This window comes from Octopus sinensis, linkage group LG11 (genome assembly GCF_006345805.1).
Source record: "Octopus sinensis linkage group LG11, ASM634580v1, whole genome shotgun sequence".
Classification (NCBI taxonomy): domain Eukaryota; kingdom Metazoa; phylum Mollusca; class Cephalopoda; order Octopoda; family Octopodidae; genus Octopus; species Octopus sinensis.
The window spans coordinates 8,259,131-8,274,889 of record NC_043007.1 but is presented as its reverse complement, the minus strand read 5'-3'; the positions used below and the strand labels follow the sequence as shown (position 1 = coordinate 8,274,889).

Below are 15,759 nucleotides of genomic sequence, written 5' to 3'. Positions count from 1 at the left end.
CATTTTTCCAAAATGGTTTTCTGTAATGGTAATGACATGTTTCTTTTAGGAGAACAAGAGAACCGCATTGAGGAATTTCAATTGAAAAGATTTTATCTTTTACTTGTTTCAGTGATTGACTCCAGCCATGCTGGAGCACTGCTATAAAGGGTTTTAGTCAGACAAATCAACCTCAGGGCTTATTTTCTTTTAAAGTATCATTCTTATTTTGTTGGTGTCTTTTGCCAAGCTTTTAAGTTATGGGGATGTAAACAAACCAACAGTAGTTGGTATTGGCTTCTTAGGTTTGGTGGGAGACAAACATAAACACAGATGCACAAACATACATGTACACACACACGTCTGTGTGCATAAGTATATATATACATACACATTCACACACGCACACACACACATATATATGAGGGAGTACTGAAAAGGTCTTGGCTTTAGGTAAAAGAGAATACAGGAGAACCAGTTAATTAGGATTCTATTCCCACACACAATGCAACAGACTGAATTCTTCTAAGCCCTCTACTTTCTTTTCTTTCAGGACTTTCCTAAGGACTGGACATATCCTATCTCTCTCTTCTATCTTTTCTCTTGTCAAAGAAAATATTTCTCCAGTATTCGCTATTTTACCCTCATTCTGGTCTAATGCACACGCACACACATATTATTCATATTCAAAGTGATACTCCAGCATGGTCGCAGTCCAATCTTTGAAACAAATAAACGATAAAAGATGAAATCATTAAAGCTAAAAAAAAGAGTATTTTAAGTGTGTGTGTGTGTGTGTTTAAATCAACAACCACAATAACTGGTATAGAAATGTCTTTTTCATTGATCCAGATAGAATTGATTTGGGCAGGGAAAGGATAAAACAAAAATCAATAAATAGATTAAGACAAGCATATTTAACCAACTATGCAAAGATAAGTATACCACCACCACCACCACCACCATCATCATCATCACCGTTTAATGTCCACTTTCCTATGCTTGCATTGGGTCAGATGGAATTTGTTGAGAGAGATTTTCTATGGCTGGACGCCCTTCCAGTCCCCAACTCTCACCTGTTTGTCCTGAAGACTGGAAAGGAACATCACTGCTCGTAGGATGTTTTCCATCCATTAAGTCTGCTTGCAAGGCCTTGGTTGGCCCAGGGTAATAGTAGAAGATGTTTGCCCAAAGTGCCATGCAGTGGGACTGAACCTGAGATCACATGGTCAGGAAGCAAACTTCTTAACCACACAGCTACACCTCAGCTCTTTAAAGACAGGTGCATCTAACCAATTATCCAAAAGCAGCCATACCTGGACAGCTAATTAAAGGCAGGTGTATATAACTAATTAATTACTTAAAATTTGTGTCCTATGAAATTTCCAAAGTGTTTTCTTATTTTCTGATCACATTGTGGGTTTGCAAGGTTCTTGATGTGAATTTATGTGTTGAAACAAATCATGTTGTGTCTTGGGAGGGTCATTGCACCAATAATAATAAACACCTGCACTGGTTCAATACAGAAGGGATATTAAACCAGTTCAGGTGTTTATTATTATTGGTGTAATGACCAGCCCAAGACACAATAAGTTTCTTATTTTCTTAATTTATTTATAGAATCAACATAAAAGTTTAAGAATTAAATTATTATTATAATTTCCTAATTGAAACTTCACTGTGCATCCACTCATGTTGTTGGTTTTGTTGTTGTCCACTTCAAATCAGACTTGGCCTATCAGACATATGACCAAAGGTTTTCCAGCCATGACCATCCTGTTTTGATAGACATAATATAGTCGTCTACGGCCACATTATCCAGCATGGCCTTCATTAAGTTGGTAGTGTAATTTAAAGGAGAATTGGCTGTTATTTCTAGCAGGCTGAGGGAACATGCCGAGGGTCTCCCATTGGTTCATGATAATAGCATTGAATAAGCTTGGTAAGATCTGTTCAAGCAGGTCCACGACACAAGCGTAAACTAATTAGAGAGAACAACATTTGTGGAAGTGAAATAAATCTGGTTCAAGAGATTACAATTTGTCATGTTGTCATGTTGTCATGCATGCGGAGATTAGCTGGGTGGAAAGAAGGAAGCGTGGCATTTGGGAAGTAATCCTTGCATGTGTGTTTGTATGTGAATATCTATATGTGTATGTATGCGTGTCTGTGTGTCTACATATATGCATGACGTGTGCGAGTGAGTGCAATCACAGCGTGGTGTTTGATCTCCAAGCAATTAGCCAAGGCTCACAGGGACATAGTTGCCATTGGTTACGGCATGGTGGTTTGATTGGGATCTTGGTAACAGAGAGGTTATGCACCAACAAGAAAGGCTTGAGCACTCACCTTGCTTTCTGCATGAGCAAGCTGGTGGTGGGTGCTGAAAAGAGATAGGTGAAGCAATGCTACCTGCAACAAGGTGCATGACGTCACCCTCTGTAACATTGCAACACAAAAGCTGCACTGTGATTGCTCCTGAAAGAAGTTTAAGGGGCAACTCTCCTTTCTCTCTGTATTTAGTACAGAGAGTGCAGCCTTCAGATGTCTTGGCCAGCCTTTCCCCCTGGAACTTGGCAACAGAGCACCAAGAAAGGAAAGAAAGTAACCAGCAAAGCTTTATTTCCTTATTCCAAATGACTTTGAGAATCACAACAGAATAAGAAAGCTCATATTGGCTTGGTTGTTGCACAGAATAAGAAAGAGCATGGGTTTAATTTCGAATATATACATCTAGGAAAAAAGAAACAGACGAATACATTAAGATTTGCTGAACAGAATGTAACAACTTGCAATAGATTGCTCTCCTCTTCAGAACATCTTTAGTCAGTGAGTTTCAAAGAGATGAAACTGAAATTGCTAAACTGAGTGAAATCGATGTCAGTGAGAGAGGAAGTTTGAAGGAAGAAGAACTGCTTACACTTTTCATTGGCGTTGTAAGAGTAAAGAGTAAAGAGTAAAGATGAGTGATGGGATCAAGGAGTAGCATTATGTATGTGGTGTGTATATGCATATATCTGTCTCTGTGTATATATATACATGTATGTATGTATGTATGTATGTATGTGTGCACACGCATGTGTGTGTATGTATATATATATATAATATATATATATATATACATACATACATACATATATATCCATATATATACACATATGCACACATATATATATATCTATATATATATATTCATATATATATATAGAGATATATATACACATATATATATCCATGTATATATATATATATATATATATATATATATAAATCAATAAATGGTGGGGTTGTGTTGACTGCACATGGAGAAATGATAGGAGAGGAAAAATTATAATAAGGCAGGATGCTAAATTGAAAGTAAATTTTAATAAAAATGGGTGTATGGAAAATTAAAAAAGAAAAAATAATAAATCAGACCGGTTTTCATCGCAAGGCAAAGTTTCAAGATTTTTTAAAGATGAAAAGATTTTTTTTTTAAATTGAGGAAGGGGAAAAAATAAATTTACAATGTTTTTTTCAAAAAAATAATAATACATATATACAAAAATTAATAAATAAGTATACCAATACATGGTAGAGTCTTTATGCTTTTAGAGTTCAATAATAGTCCTTGGAAAAACTTCTTAGGAGGATCAGGATCCATGTGATTAAACGTGGTGCTTAGTTTAAAGTGTTTGGTAAAAGAGTGTCAAAACAGGAAATGGAGTAGGAGTTATCCAGTTCCTGTGAGTAAGGGGGGACAACTCTGTGGATTTTATGCTCTTCAATTGGGATGATGAACTTTTTGTCAAACAGGATGCTTATATCAATTTTTTGTCAGATAGGATGTTGAAAAAAGGAGTATGGTCATCGTGGAGTTTGCATATTAAGATGCATTTGGAATTTTTCAATAAAAAGATTCTCCTTGTTGATTCTTTCTTGTGTAGTGATTCCGTCTTTACATTGATAGAAAGGGAATATGTGAAATTTAGGATTTTTGCCTCTAGCGCACGAGTCTATGTGACTACTTAGTGGAATTTGACGGTATTCTGGGAGATTTATCTGTTCTTTATGGACCGCTACTCTTCTACGTAAAAGAAGGCTCGTTTGTCCAACATATATACATACATAAATGTATAATATAAGGATCCAGCTTCATGATGATGATGATGATGATGATGATGCTCAGGTAATATGGAGTCGTATGCATCGCATAGTATTATTTCATTTGTTTTTGTTGAAATAGTTGCAAACTAATGAATCTAATTAATTATGCAGTTCATGTTGTTTTGTAATCTTCTCCTTCCCCACCACCTCCATCACTCCTACTGCTGCTGCTGCTCTTCTATGATCCTCCCGCTCTCAATCTTTGACACTCCCATTGCTGTTGTAATTTCATTATCCTCCCACTCTCAAGCCTTACCACTCCTACTACTACAGCTATTTGATGATCCTCCCACTTTCAACCTGAGTCATACCCACTGCAGCAGCTGTCCTTGATCCTCCCACTGCAGCAGCTATTCTTTGATCCTCCCACTGCAGCAGCTATTCCTTGATCCTCCCACTGCATCAGCTATTCCTTGATCCTCCCACTGCAGCAGCTATTCCTATATCCTCCCACTGCCAACTTCATGACACTCCTACCATAGCAGCTATTCCTTGATCCTCCCACTGCCAACTTCATGACACTCCCACTGCAGCAGCTATTCCTTGATCCTCCCACTGTCAACTTCATGACACCCCCACTGTAGCAGCTATTCCTTGATCCTCCCACTGTCAACTTCATGACACTCCCACAGCAGCAGCAGCTATTCCTTGATCCTCCCACTGTCAACTTCATGACACTCCCACTGTAGCAGCAGCTATTCCTTGATCCTCCCACTGCCAACTTCATGACACTCTCACTGTAGCAGCTATTCCTTGATCCTCCCACTGCCAACTTCATGACACTCCCACAACAGCAGCAGCTATTCCTTGATCCTCCCACTGTCAACTTCATGACACTCCCACTGTAGCAGCAGCTATTCCTTGATCCTCCCACTGCCAACTTCATGACACTCCCACTGTAGCAGCTATTACTTGATCCTCCCACTGCCAACTTCATGACACTCCCACAGCAGCAGCAGCTATTCCTTGATCCTCCCACTGCCAACTTCATGGCACTCCCACAGCAGCAGCAGCTATTCCTTGATCCTCCCACAGTCAACTTCATGACACTCCTACCGTAGCAGCTATTCCTTGATCCTCCCACTGTCAACTTCATGACACTCCTACCGTAGCAGCTATTCCTTGATCCTCCCACTGTCAACTTCATGACACTCTTACCATAGCAGCAGCTATTCCTTGATCCTCCCACTGCCAACTTCATGGCACTCCCACAGCAGCAGCAGCTATTCCTTGATCCTCCCACAGTCAACTTCATGAAACTCCTACCGTAGCAGCTATTCCTTGATCCTCCCACTGCCAACTTTATGACACACCCACTGCAGCAGCTATTCCTTGATCCTCCCACTGCCAACTTCATGACACTCCCACTGCAGCAGCTATTCCTTGATCCTCCCACTGCCAACTTCATGACACTCCCATTGTAGCAGCTATTCCTTGATCCTCCCACTGTCAACTTCATGACACTCCCACTGTAGCAGCTATTCCTTGGTCCTCCCACTGCCAACTTCATGACACTCCCACAGCAGCAGCTATTCCTTGATCCTCCCACTGCCAACTTCATGACACTCCCACTGTAGCAGCTATTCCTTGATCCTCCCACTGCCAACTTCATGACACTCCCACTGCAGCAGCAGCTATTCCTTGATCCTCCCACTGCCAACTTTATGACACTCCCACTGCAGCAGCAGCTATTCCTTGATCCTCCCACTGCCAACTTCATGACACTCCCACAGCAGCAAATATTCCTTGATCCTCCCACTGGCAACTTCATAACACTCCCACTGCAGCAGCTATTCCTTGATCCTCCCACTGTCAACTTCATGACACTCCTACGTAGCAGCTATTCCTTGATCCTCCCACTGCCAACTTCATGACACTCCCACTGCAGCAGCTATTCCTTGATCCTCCCACTGCCAACTTCATGACACTCCTACCGTAGCAGCTATTCCTTGATCCTCCCACAGCCAACTTCATGACACTCCCACTGCAGCAGCAGCTATTCCTTGATCCTCCCACTGCCAACTTCATGACATTCCCACAGCAGCAGCTATTCCTTGATCCTCCCACTGTCAACTTCATGACACTCCCACAACAGCAGCTATTCCTTGATCCTCCCACTGTCAACTTCATGACACTCCTACAGCAGCAGCTATTCCTTGATCCTCCCACTGTCAACCTAATGACACTCCCACTGTAGCAGCTATTTCTTGATCCTCCCACTGCCAACTTCATGACACTCCCACAGCAGCAGCTATTCCTTGATCCTCCCACTCTCAACTTCATGACACTACCACTGTAGCAGCTATTCCTTGATCCTCTCACTGCCAACTTCATGACACTCCCACAGCAGCTATTCCTTGATCCTCCCACTGCCAAATTCATGACACTCCCACAGCAGCAGCTATTCCTTGATCCTCCCACTGCCAACTTCATGACACTCCTACTGTAGCAGCTATTCCTTGATCCTCCCACTGCCAACTTCATGACACTCCCACTGCAGCAGCTATTCCTTGATCCTCCCACTGCCAACTTCATGACACTCCCACTGTAGCAGCTATTCCTTGATCCTCCCACTGCCAACTTCATGACACTCCCACTGCAGCAGCTATTCCTTGATCCTCCCACTGCCAACTTCATGACACTCCCACTGTAGCAGCTATTCCGTGATCCTCCCACTGCCAACTTCATGACACTCCCACAGCAGCAGCTATTCCTTGATCCTCCCACTGCCAACTTCATGACACTGCCACTGCAGCAGCTATTCCTTGATCCTCCCACTGCCAACTTCATGACACTCCCACTGCAGCAGCTATTCCTTGATCCTCCCACTGCCAACTTCATGACACTCCCACTGCAGCAGCTATTCCTTGATCCTCCCACTGCCAACTTCATGACACTCCCACTGTAGCAGCTATTCCTTGATCCTCCCACTGCCAACTTCATGACACTTCCACTGTAGCAGCTATTCCTTGATCCTCCCACTGCCAACTTCATGACACTCTCACAGCAGCAGCTATTCCTTGATCCTCCCACTGCCAACTTCATGACACTCCCACTGTAGCAGCTATTCCTTGATCCTCCCACTGCCAACTTCATGACACTCCCACTGCAGCAGCTATTCCTTGATCCTCCCACTGCCAACTTCATGACACTCCCACTGTAGCAGCTATTCCTTGATCCTCCCACTGCCAACTTCATGACACTCCCACTGTAGCAGCTATTCCTTGATCCTCCCACTGCCAACTTCATGACACTCTCACAGCAGCAGCTATTCCTTGATCCTCCCACTGCCAACTTCATGACACTCCCACTGTAGCAGCTATTCCTTGATCCTCCCACTGCCAACTTCATGACACTCCCACTGCAGCAGCAACTATTCCTTGATCCTCCCACTGCCAACTTCATGACACTCCCACAGCAGCAGCTATTCCTTGATCCTCCCACTGCCAACTTCATGACACTCCCACTGTAGCAGCTATTCCTTGATCCTCCCACTGCCAACTTCATGACACTCCCACTGTAGCAACTATTCCTTGATCCTCCCACTGTCAACTTCATAACACTCCCACTGCAGCAGCTATTCCTTGATCCTCCCACTGTCAACTTCATGACACTCCTACCGTAGCAGCTATTCCTTGATCCTCCCACAGCCAAATTCATGACACTCCCACAGCAGCAACTATTCCTTGATCCTCCCACTGTCAACTTCATAACACTCCCACTGCAGCAGCTATTCCTTGATCCTCCCACTGCCAACTTCCTGACACTCCCACTGCAGCAGCTATTCCTTGATCCTCCCACTGCCAACTTCATGACACTCCCACTGTAGCAGCTATTCCTTGATCCTCCCACTGTCAACTTCATGACACTCCCACAACAGCAGCTATTACATTTACCTCCCCATTGTCAAGCCCACAACATTTCTGCTGTTACAGGTTTTAAATTAATCTTTCATTTTTGAAGAATTCACAAATATTAGAGAATTATATAATAATTACCTTTGGAAGGTTATCACAAAGAACTCTAATGCTTTCAATGATGTTCTCTCCATCTGGATGTTGCTTGGCAGCAAATGACCACATTCTTTCCCATGTTTCTTCTTTCAGTGGCAAACCACTTCGGTTGACCCAAAAGAAACAGCCGGCATTGTGCTTCAGTTTATCGTTGTGTTTGTGTTGCCTTAAAGGTAAACTTGCCTTACGAACTGACATTCAGCCAATTGCTTGACTTATCTGTTAAATGCAGATCAAGGAATCCTTTGTTCTTTTATATGGCAGCATTAAAAACTAGCATTAGATAAAAGCAAAAACAAAAAGAAACAAAAATACACATTGATTCATAATTTGTTCACAAATTTATCACAAATGATAATCCTTTAATTGAAATTCCAAAATATGGAAAACTTCCAGAACATGAATTTCGTTAAATGAGAAAAACCTTTTCCCCACTACCACCACCACCACCACCACCACACCACCACCACCACCACCACCACCACACCACCACCACCACCACCACCACCACCGCCGCCGCCGCCATTTATTGTCCACTTTTCCATGTTTGCTTGGGTCATGCAGAATTTGTTGTGGCAGATATTCTTAGGCCTGATGTTGGCAACAGGAAGCATATCCAGCCATGGCAAATCAGCCTCAATAAACTCCTTCTAACTCATGCAAGCATGTAAAAGTGAACATCAAAATGAGGATGATGACAATGATGGTGATGATGATGTGTGAATGAGATGTATCTGGCTGCTATGTTTAGAGATGGATTTTGTCTAAAGCTGGAGTAGTTTATAGATACAAATATATAGTTATTTACGTCATTTACATTATTTACATTTGACAGATATTTGTCCTCATCTTGTTTGTTGTTAACACAATGTTTCGGCTGATATACCCTCCAGCCTTCTTCAGGTGTCTTGGAGAAATTTCGAACCTGGTTCTCATTCCTAAGATATTTTTTGATGTTACTATTATTATCATCATCATCATCATCATCATCATCATCATTATTATTATTATTATTATTCAGGTCCCTACCTGGAATCAAACTTGGAATCTTGGGGTTAGTAGCCCACACTCTTAACCACTACGCCATATGTCCCACTGGCATATGGCGTAGTGGTTAAGATTCTGAGTTTGATTCCAGGCAGTGACTTGAATAATAATAATAATAATAACATTGAAAAATGTCTTAGGAATGAGAACCCAGGTTCAAAGTTTCCCCAAGACACCTGATGAAGGCTGGAGGGTACATCAGCTGAAATGTTGTGTTAGCAACAAACAAGATGGAGACAAATATCCATGAATTGTAAATAATGTAAATAATGCACATAATTCCTCATCTCTTAAATATAGAACTGTATTAAATATATAGTTATTCTGAATCTTTACAGTATATGTGTAACAAGTGAAATGTAATAAGTAATTTCTGAATTATTGAAATAAATTAATGTAACAAAGTCTATAATTATTGCCTCTTCATAATCCTGTAATGCCTGCTTTGCATGCTGGCATCGTACAGATTGAATCAGAGAGAAGCAACAGAGAATTTGGAAGAAAGCACACACATTTGTGTTGTGAACAAGTGTTTGTTTGCATGGAATATCTCTTAGTAGTCTGCCATTAAATGTGTGAAAGGAAAAGTAAAGGGTTCCAGGCTCACAAGAAAGAAGTTTGTGTGTGTGTGTGTGTGACAATTAAGTCTCAGTGAAATTTGAAGCTGGCAGAAGGAAGCTGACAAAAGGTGATGGAAGTAAACTATCTCATAGCCACAGAGCGAAGAAGCTGCTTTCTTTTTTACAGGTGTCTTGGGGATATACCTGTGTCAAAGCCAAATTAGGTCACTGAAATTTGAATTGAATGTTTAACCTAAGATGATGTGGGAATTTTGGTGGGTTAAGCAAATACAATTTTTGAAGTGCAGAAATAGAGAAGAAAATGAAACAAAGATGGAGATTCAGTCGAGGGACAAAGCCGGGTGGGGGGTGAGGGTGTTCATGACAAAGCCGGGTGGGGAGTGAAGGTGTTCATTCCCATATTTCACTGAATCCCTCTTCAATATCGATCTAGTGGCAAAGGTGATACAAGATGAGTTAAAGCGCATTCCAGCCGCAGGGGGTTGCAGGAAATCCAGCCTCTTCAAAGTGAAGAGAAGCTGATTGACAGCCTGTTATTCTATCAGGAAGCATTCTGCTAGGTTTTGTTTTCTTGGACTTACAATGCTGTGGGAGATATCAAAGGAGCCACCTCTGTCCCTTTCCAAAACATGTCCTGACAAGAACTACAGGCCCATCACTTCCCAAAGCTGTCTTATAAAGCACTTGTTCACCATCTCAAGTATTTGTGTCACTAAGTACTAATGCTAGTCAGTTATTGACTCCATGCTGGGTTCACACACACACACACACACACGTACACACACACACAAACTCTAGTCATACACATCCATACACATAAGCACCAAATATACACATCCAAACGTCCACACATGCTTACATACCAGTATACACACACACACACACACATGAATATGTGTGCACATACAGAGCTTAACAAAGGATTTACTCTTTATAGACTGAACTATTTATTTTACACATACAAAATTATGCCAGGACACACACACACACACACACACACACACACACACACACACACATTTCCCATGCACCTGTAAAGACGTCGCACATGTTACTCTCTAAGGTGCTTTTTGCCAGCTGCTCTCCAGCAACCTGTTTAAAGCTGTGTAGGACTACGGAACGTCCACAGTTGGCATCACCAGTCTGGAACTCTTCTCTTGCTCAGCATATCAGTATTCTGGAAAATGTTCAGAAATGTGGAACCAGACATCTGCCATAATCTGAACGTCCTGCTTCTCTGGGCATGGACAGATTAAAGCCCTGGCATCTGGCAACTGACTTGGTAGACACTCTCAAGATCAACAACCATCTTCCCAACAGCAACAACAACAACAACCTTGGGCATCTTTTAGAGTTCAATCCGTCAAACACTCGTGGCTCACAAAATCAAAATACAACACAGCATCCTTGACTCTCAGAAACATTTTTTCACTCTCAGAATTGCTGAAGCATGGAACAAGTTATCCACACCAGTTGTTAGTTGTCGGAGCATTACATTCTTCCAAATTTCCGCAGCAAATGGAGTCCTTTTGTTTTAACTTGTTTAAAGATTTTTGTTTAAAATGAGTCATTCACTTCCGGTGCCTTTTGCTACTTTACTTGATGAGTTGTAGTCAGTGGTGGACTGGGTCTAAAAATATTGGTTGTCAGGAGACTAAGGGGGCCCACCTGCAACTACTAGGGGGCTCACCTGCAACTAAGAGGGCCCACCCACAACTACAAGGAGGCCCACCTGCAACTACAAGGGAGGGTGATTACCCACAACTGCAACAGGGCCCACCTGCAACTACAAGGGGGCCCACCTGCAATTACAAGGGTGCCCACCTGCAATTACTAGGGGTCTCACCCGCAACTACAAGGGGGCTCACCTGCAGCTACCAGGGTGCCCATCCACAACTACAAGGGGTCCCCTCCACGACTACAATGCTATCACTTAATTTTTTTTTGTTAAAACTATTCTTCCCAACTGTCTCCAAACAAAGCCAGGCTGAAATAAATAATGCATTCTTCCAAGAGTGAATAAAAAATTCTCAAACTTGAGGGGATGGGCCCCTTAGATACTAACATGGGCCCCCATATATGGATTCCAATGGCATAGGGGCCCATTTGCCATCATGCAAGCTGGCAACCCGGCCAGTCGGCCACTGGTTGTAGTGCACCCGAGCACTGTATACAATTAGTTCATGATCATACTATCATATAAATTTACATACACAAATACGTTTACAATTAAAGATATATATAAAAAGATAAACAAAACAAAACAAAAAATCCAACTCCTCTCCCTTTCTTCCTTGTTAACTCACAGAATAGGTACAGAAGCAACAGATTTACAGTGAAGAGGAGAGAGAGAGAGAGAGAGAGAGAGAGAGAGAGGAGAGAGAGAGAGAGAGAGAGAGAAGGAAAGAGAGAGAGAGAGAGAGAGAGAGAGAGAGAAAGTAGGTGTAGGAAAACGTCTTATAATATTCTTTTCTACTCTAGGCACAAAGCCCGAAATTTTTGGTGAGGGGGCCAGTCGATTAGATCTACCCCAGTACGCAACTGGTACGTAATTTATCGACCCCGAAAGGATGAAATGCAAAGTCGACCTCGGTGGAATTGGAACTCAGAATGTAAAGACAGATAAAATACGGCTAAGTATTTCACCCAGCGTGCCAACGTGTCTGCCAGCTCGCCGCCTTAAACGTCTTATGATATTGAGCCCTTCATGGAATCGTCGATAGCTGAGCACATCGACTTTGTTTCCTCCTACCGATGCCCATCACATACGTATCTGCAAAATGAAACTTAAAATTTTGAAAAAATTATGTGATGTGTGTCTGTATGTATTTGTGTGTGTGCGTCTGCCACTTTTCTTTTTTCCACTTTAAAATCCGCTACAATTGAAATCTACACCGTTCAAAAGGTATATGAAAACAAAATTTCATTAACAAAAACCCATTTTCCCGAAAGATATGCCATAAAGTCAACTCATGTGAATTACCCCCAAATTCTTCTCCCTACCCACGAAAAATATTTTTTCACAACAGGTTCCAGTATAAACAGAATGTACACCCTTTGAAAGGTATTTGAAGAAAATGTCACTATAAATATTCACCGAAAGTTATGAGGAAACAAAATTGCAGGTGAGATGAGGGGGGGGGACAAACATGTATAGGTATGCCGATAACTTATCAAACTCTATCCGGTAAATTTTTAAGAGAAATTAAAATGTCATTAATAAAAAATTTCTACATTTAAAATCAATAATTCTCTGCTTCTTCTGTATTTTTAGTATATTTTAATAAGAAATATTTGAAAAAATTTATAGAAAAAACTTAACGAAATTGATACAAAACAATAAAAATTCAGTCATGTTATATCGATGTAGCTGGAATATTTAATGGGAAATATGTGTTTGGTGAGCGCTAGTTATTGCATCGGTATTTGGTTGGCAATTAGTGAGTTTTTAACCTTAATTACCGACGCTCTTCCAAATTCAATTCCTTATTAAATCACACATGCTTAATGCTCAAAATCCTTTGGATAGCTATACAGGCCCCCCCATCCACCACAGGCGTCAATACTGACCATTCTACTGACCAGTGGTTTAGGAAATAAAGATCGAACCCCTCCCTGATATGCGAAAAGTTCTTATTTAAAATTAAATTGATCAGAACATAAAATATGTTTTCTACTTGACTTCTTCCATAGCAACTAAATAAAAATAAAAACCCTTCCCGCCCCCAGGGTTTTTTGAAGGAAGTGGACAGTAAATTTATATCGACCCATAAAACCAGTATTTCGAGGGCGGTTATAATTTTATCTCAAAAAGAAAAGGAAAAAAAAATTCTTTTATAAAATACTTAATTAAAACTCGGAAAGAGGAAAGACAAAGTCGTCAACAGTGAGATTCGAAACCAGAACAAAGAATGAATCTATTATTAAAAGGATACATAGCTTCACAGGGAGAGTAGAAAGTCCAGCATTCGGAGAGGTTTTGCTCGCGTTTTGCTTCTTTCAAGTCAAATCAGAAGAAAAAAGGGAGAAAGAAAATGAAAGAATTCAGGTTAAGAAAAACACGAGACAAAATGGATCGTTTTGAGAGAAGAATGAAAACACTGGAAGAAGAGAAGAGAAAGTGAAAGGAAAGACGTGCGTGCGTACGTGTGTGTGTGTGTGTGTGTGTGTGTGTGTGTGTGTGTGCGTGCGTGCGTGTGTGTGTGTGTGTGTGTGTGCGTGCGTGCGTGTGTGTGTGTTTGTGTGCGTGCGTGTGTGTGTGTGTGTGTGTGTTTGTGTGTGTTCGTGCGTGCGTACGTGTGTGCGCGTGTGTGTGTGTGTGTGTGTGGCCGTGTTGCTATTGACAACACAACCCCTATCCTCTCTCTCTGTCGAAATTGTGTACTAGACAACACATGTATTCCATTATAACGTCATTTAATTATGTCTCTCTCTCTCTCTGTTTGTTCATTGTTAACCATTTATGCAATTTCTGATAGTTTAATGGATGCTGAAAGATTAAAAATTAAATCCTTGGAACTGTTTCTCGTGTTTTTACTTTTTATTAAACATTTCAAGATTTCTCGGTGCAGAATAACGTAACTTTCTTGAAGAGGGGTTTCAAGAGTTACTTCCCTTACATCCTAAGCATAGAATATTTGCGGTTGTTGGTTAACTTCCCTTCAGGACAGAGAGGAAGAGAAAGAAAGAAAGGGAGAAAGAAAGAAAGGGAGAAAGAAAGAGAGAGGGGAGAGAAAGAAAGAGAGAGGGGAGAGAAGAAAGAGAGAGAGAGAGAGAGAAGGAGAGAGATATCGAGAGTGAGAGAGAGAAGATACTGCAGTGAAAGTTGTAATTTCTTGATCAGTCAATTTCTTTATTAAGCATATAAGTTTGAGAATAAGGGGGACGATAGGAGGACAGACAAAACAAACGTTGGGGGTCAGGGGATCGAATGGGACGAAACGCATGAATAAACAATTAAAATATATATACAATTAGTTGAGAGTGAGTGATTTACAAAAAATGAAGCGAAGGATACGGTCGACCCCACAAACCACGACCACTGAAGACCTTGTTTTCCTTTTTTTTTGTCCTCGTTTAGACAGGTTCTGTCACTCGCAACATACTTGCTGTAGACTTCCATCTTTTACGAAACACACTTTGCGACAGGCATTTCTTCTCCAGTCTTATTTTCCGTTTCATGTGGAAAACGAAAAAGTCGATTAACCCGAGACTGGAGATGAACATGCCTGTTGCAATTCCTTTCACTCTCGTCTTCCATACTACCTTTTTCACAACAGCAACTACCGAGAGAAAACAGGCTCGCTCCTCCCTATTCAGGGAGGTCGGCGGAACTATCTTAATTACAGATTCGCTCGACAGTTGTACTCTTCCCGAATGTGACAGCAGGTGTTCGATATAAGCCCAGAGTTCACAAGTCCAGAATTCAGTCGCGTGCAGGACAGTTTCACTGTCCCGCTCGCAAATTGCATAAACCGGCGAAGGTGCATACCCGTGTCTAAAGACATAGGCTCCGTCCCGAGTGTTCTTTGGAACAGGTTGGTCAGTTGTTCTTCGCCGAAGCCTAGGGTTTCTCCCAGGACGTCGTTACACTTGAACTCTACTAACCGTCTATAGAAGAACGAGGTAGTACTGGGAGAGAAGCCCGAATGCCTGATGGCACTCTGCATGCCACGCGCCCAACCTCGGTCTACGCTTGATCCACGGCTCCAGTTCGGTAAACGATGTGAACTGTGGAAATAACAGCTTGACGAACGGAGACCATACCTGCTCACCGCCCAGGTAAAGCTAGAGTTGCCTGAGCCTCAGCGCATGTCTGCGCAATTTTAGCCACGACATCCCCAGCCCACCCTTCAGCGGCTTTTGGCAGCAGATAGAGCGCCTTACAAGAGGTCTGCTGCCCCTCCACAAAAAGCGAAAGAGCATGCCTTCCAACTTGTTCAGCTACGAATCGGGGCAAGGCACAACGGTCAGGTGGTAAGTGATTACAGAGG

General features: G+C 41.8%; 1 protein-coding gene across 2 annotated transcripts in view; it reads right to left on the bottom strand.

Annotated features, from left to right (window-relative positions):
- The window catches only part of LOC115217533 (tubulinyl-Tyr carboxypeptidase 1-like), a 32,591-nt gene extending 18,707 nt beyond the window's left edge, over window positions 1-13,884 (bottom strand). The window contains exons 1-2 of one of the 2 annotated variants that reach the window (XM_036507049.1): window positions 13,702-13,884; window positions 8,124-8,357 (exon numbers count right to left, since the gene is read on the bottom strand). In XM_036507049.1, coding sequence (XP_036362942.1) covers window positions 8,124-8,336 — 213 coding nt within the window. In that variant the 5' untranslated portion in view covers window positions 8,337-8,357; window positions 13,702-13,884. The remainder of the gene's footprint in view (window positions 1-8,123; window positions 8,358-13,701) is intronic. The other variant, XM_029787258.2, reaches the window with a different exon arrangement.
- Window positions 13,885-15,759: the final 1,875 nt, after the last annotated feature.